This window comes from Achroia grisella, unplaced genomic scaffold, assembly GCF_030625045.1.
Source record: "Achroia grisella isolate CSIRO2021 unplaced genomic scaffold, CSIRO_AGI_Agris_v1 utg2473, whole genome shotgun sequence".
Classification (NCBI taxonomy): domain Eukaryota; kingdom Metazoa; phylum Arthropoda; class Insecta; order Lepidoptera; family Pyralidae; genus Achroia; species Achroia grisella.
Genome location: NW_026712740.1, coordinates 30,173 through 35,199, shown reverse-complemented (window position 1 = coordinate 35,199; position 5,027 = coordinate 30,173). Strand labels below are relative to the sequence as shown.

General features: G+C 33.9%; 1 protein-coding gene across 1 annotated transcript; it reads right to left on the bottom strand.

The window, feature by feature from the left end:
• Window positions 1-2,171: 2,171 nt before the first annotated feature.
• Window positions 2,172-3,407, bottom strand: LOC131842804 (uncharacterized). The gene has a single exon (XM_059191371.1). The coding sequence runs from the start codon at window positions 3,405-3,407 to the stop codon at window positions 2,172-2,174; it is 1,236 nt and encodes a 411-aa protein (XP_059047354.1).
• Window positions 3,408-5,027: the final 1,620 nt, after the last annotated feature.

Sequence of the window (5,027 nt, the reverse complement as noted above, 5' to 3'; positions counted from 1 at the left end):
TGCTCGGCCACCGTTCCCCGCGGACGTATCCACGAGGATGGGGAAGCCTCCCAATGGCAGGCCCATACTAGGAGGTTGCCCGACCACCTAACCTAACCTAACCTAACCTAACCTAACCTATATCATATGAAGTCAAAAGTGACACATCATCCGCAAACAATACGCACAGTTCGTCTATAATTTTTGGCAGATCGTTTATATATATTAAGAACAATAAGCATCCAATTACACGACCCTGGGGTATAGAAGCGTTTGTAACCGTACCACTTGATCTTATAGTTTGTATTTGTTTAGTGTCATAATTGAAGTATTCGATTTCTACAAATTGTTCGCGATCTGCCAAATACGATTGAAACCATTCATGAGTTTTTCCTCTAATGCCAATTCCATATAATTTATTCAGTAATATGTTGAACTGTACTCTGTCATAAGCTTTGGACATATCTAGTAATATACCTATAGCATATTTTTTGTCATTTATGATATTGAGAATCTCCTGTATATATTTGAATATTGCTAAGGTTGTGGATCGATTTTTACGAAAACCATTTTGAGAGTCATGAAAGATATTATATTTTTCGCAAAATTTATAGACGCGTACACACATGGCTTTTTCGAAAATTTTTGAAATTGCTGGTAAAAGCGCTATCGGACGGTAGTTGTTAGGATCTGTTTTTTCGTTCTTTTTATGCATTGGTTTTATGAGAGATTTTTTTAGTTCATTCGGGAATATTCCTTCGGTAAATGATTGATTTATAAGAAGGCTGAGTGGTAAAGCTAGTTCAGTGGCACACTGTTTGATCAGTTTCGGTGGCATTTCATCAATTCCTGAGCTTATTTTATTTTTTAAGTTTTTAATGATCGTGTATACTTCTTGGGTATCTACCGGTCTAAGAAATAATGTATTTTCGATGGAATGAAGTATGGGATAGCCAAGCACAGAATTTGTGTTTACACTTCCGATAGATGTAAAGAAGCTATTAAAAGTATTTGCGACTTTAAATGGATCAGTAATGACATTATCATTTAATTTTAATTTTATGTTGCTCTTATCCATGGTTTTTTTCTTGTTTGTACGCTCATTAATTATACTCCACATAGTGTTCATTTTATTGGACGATTTTTTCATTTTATTTATATAGTCTAATTTTTTTGCATTATTTATTGTTTTTTTTAACAATTTTTCGTATTTTTTATAATAATTATTTAGTATCGGATTTTTTGTTTTTGATGCAAGTATCTTTAAATGTCTTTTATTTTGACAAGAGACTTTAATACCCTTTGTAATCCAATATTTTTTATGTTTTGTTTTCAATTTTATTTTACGTTTAGGTATGCATTTATTAAGCGTTTGGATTAAAATATTATTGAATCTATTATAATTTTGATTTATGTTATTGTCTGATTTTATTATATTGTACCAGTTAATGTCCATTAATTTTGATTTAAAATTATCCATATTATTTGTATTATAAAGTCTTTTTTCAAGGTACCAAGTTGACTGCCTATTTTGAAAGTGTAATTTTATTTTTATAATTGTTGCGGCATGATCTGAAAATCCCAACTCCTCAACTATTGTAGATACGTTATTTTTATCAATATTAGAAAATATTAAATCTATACATGTGGCAGATGATTTTGTAATATGTGTAGGACAGTTTATAAATTGTTTCAAGTTATATTCTGACATTGTACATAAGAAATTATTCGTTTTTGCATTTTTTATTAGAATGTTTATATTAAAATCTCCACCCAATATAATTTTGTGCTTTGAATATTTGGTGTTTATAAATTTCAATATTCTCTGTAATTGTATATTAAATATCTCTTCCTCTCTTCCATTCCAATACATTACAATCAATAATGTATCTATTTTGGTTAATTCTGTTGCGCAAACTTCCAATACGTATTCTCTAGACATTTCGGAGATCTCCTTCACTTCTATGTTTTCAATATTTTCCTGCAGTAGAATACAGACGCCTCCTCCGCATCTTGTTTCTCGACAGAAGGAAGCTGCCTTTATATATCCGCTAAGAGCAACTAGCTTATACTTTTCCTTTGTCAGCCAAGTTTCAGTTATACAAATTGCTTCGTAGATTGGATGCTGATTTATGAAGGCTTCTAATATATTTTGTTTATTATAAAGACTTTGCAAATTTTGGAATATTATACTAAAGCACGGATCGATTTTTGCGAAAGGTACGAAAGGTACTAATTCTATTATTATTTGTTGCTAAGTTTATTTGACTATTGTTAAATTCTACTGTATTATCATGCTCTTCGCCATTGCTAGTTTCAAATATCGTTTTTTCCTTCTTTTGCCAGTTAATCCTTTTTCCATCCACAAATAGTTGATTATTACGTATTATTGCATGATTTCCTCTATTCCTAGATAGAAACATTTGTTCTCGCAGAGCCATTTTTTCCTTTTGAGCGTCTCTATCTAAGTACTCAGAGATGTATAATCCAGTACCATAAAAATATCGACTACTATTTATTATGTATTTCACCATTTTTTTACTTAATAACTCGATAACCAAGGGTCTATTTGTATTATATTTTTTACCAAGCCTATATATGTCGTCAATGTATCCCACCAAGTTTATATTTGCTATGTCTTGAAAAGTTTGTAGTAGTCTATTGTATGTATCGGTCTCATGTTCCCTGTTATATTCAGTAAAACCATACAGTACGATTTTCCTACTATTGTTTTGAAGTTTATCGTAGTAATTCCCTGGGTTTGACATTTTTATTTGAAGTTCACGTAATTCTTTTTTTAGTTTATTATTTTCTTGTGTAAGTTGTTCTATGTCTGTATTTATCTGATCTATATCAGTGTTTATTTTTTCGTTCTGCTTGTAAATGTTGTTTATTGGTTGACCCAAATTTTCTTTAAGATTGTTTATTATTTTTTCTACAGCTTTATCAATTTCACTTTTCATTATATTTTTTAAATCGCTACTAAGAATTGTGTTATTCTCCTCCAATCGTGAAGTTATAATCTCATCTATGCTTACCATGTTTAGTTCTGTGTTTTCAATGCTTTTACTGGAATGTAGTGTTTCACGAAATTTATCGGAACTCTCCAATCTATTCGATAATGCTACTTTTTTTCTTATAGTGATGTTGCTTTCACTTTGTGGGGTACCAATATATTGCCGGACGCTGCTATTAGGATTTAGTTGTGTAGATTTTGTATTATTTGTTATAGGTGTACTATCTGGTATATTAGTAGTTTTACATTTTTTACACTTCCATTTCTTTTTGTGTGACAATGTCATTGTGTTATAAAAGTGCTGAACAGATACATTTGCACATTCCAAATCATATATGTTATTGCAGATTGTACAGACTAAATGTTCTCTGTTAGGAAGTTTGTGATGGCAGCTGGAACATTGTGTCGCCATCTCGAGTTTATACTGTATACTCCCAATTGATCGTATGAAGCAAATTACTTTTTTCCGTACTTTTGTTAATAGATAGCGCTGAGCACATTTAAATGCGATTCAAAATTAGCATTACGCATTCCGCTATTTGGCATACAAAAAGTTCACCATAACTGGATACGATCTCACGGCTACGAGATAAGAGTTCGGTTTGCTGACCACTAGGCCACCAAACAACTACTTGCTTTGGCGAAATTTAGAACTATGAGTTGAATTAGATATGTAAGATATCTTTGATTCTTTCAAGTAGTGTCTTCTAAGGTCCAAAGTCCAATTTTTAATTATTCTGACGGTTGGTTGATCGTTTGTAATGAAGTTGAAATGTTCGATTTTAATCGATCTTCGTTGTTATTTACACTTTCACTTTATACATAGTTTTCTTCTAGAGAGTTTATATATTGTATATCAGTTACTAACTTTAAATCCACTTTTCACTAGGGCACGAAAGTTATTGGTATCTTTCGTAAGTTACAATTCGGCATTATGACTAAACTATTTGCTATAACTCTTCATAGGAACACTTATAATAAATACATTTTTCTCAAGAATTTCGTTTATAAATATTATTCGTTTCTATGCAATTAAAGTGCAAATTATCGTTATTAAAATATTTTTAAAAATTTTATATTCAGAGCGATGTCGTTTCGGCTTGAACGCACGTCACTCACAATTCACAATTAGTCTGTCTCCTGGGTTGAGACCCTTGCAAACATATAACTTCGAAATAAGCGGTAGTTCCGTTTGGAACTGAGACCAACACTTTATTATATGCGGAGGAGGTGTTGCATCTCAGTCCACCTTTAGAATCCATAACTCTTTTATCAGAAGCTTTGCGTAAAGGATTACCGGGACTACCAAACCCAAAACATCAAATAAACGAGTGACTGAAGATAATATATTTCTTTTAGTACAAGGTCGTTCGTCTGGGATAACCTTGAATGTGAAAACATCATTACTAGGGTCCTAACAGAGCCCCAAAATTTTTAAAACATCATTTTTATCAAATTCTACATGTTGTGACAGTCGATAATCTTCTGGAATTTTGTACAGAACTTCCTTGCAGTTACTAGACCACTTAACCAGTTGGAAATCTCCTGCCGCAAATAATGCTATTAATTCTTGAGATGCATTTATAGCATACTCAGGATTCATAATAGAAGTTACTCGTGGCTCACATATACCTCCCCCGCAACTGTGCTCGGTCACACAGCGGCGAAGACTGCAGGTCCAACAAAACGTCGCCCTCCGTCTGTGCACAAATGCCAAACAGTACGTCCGCAATGACGTGATCGCCCGCGATCTTAAGGTCCCCACGGTGGAGCAATTTGTCGCCCGGTTGACGCCCGCGAAGTTCTCGCGCGCGGAATGTGAGTGCGAAGCACATCTTCGCGGACTCGCCCAGCAGTATGCCCGGGTAATGAGCATATGCTGGAGGCCCGTACCCGGTGGCCCAATTGGGCCCGCGGAAGAACCCCTGCAACGTGCGTACGCGAGGAGGTGTATTTCGTCGGTCTACGAGTAAACTGGCCGTGCTGACACCAAGGATACAAGAAGTCGCCGTTTACCAGTGAAAGGAGGCTG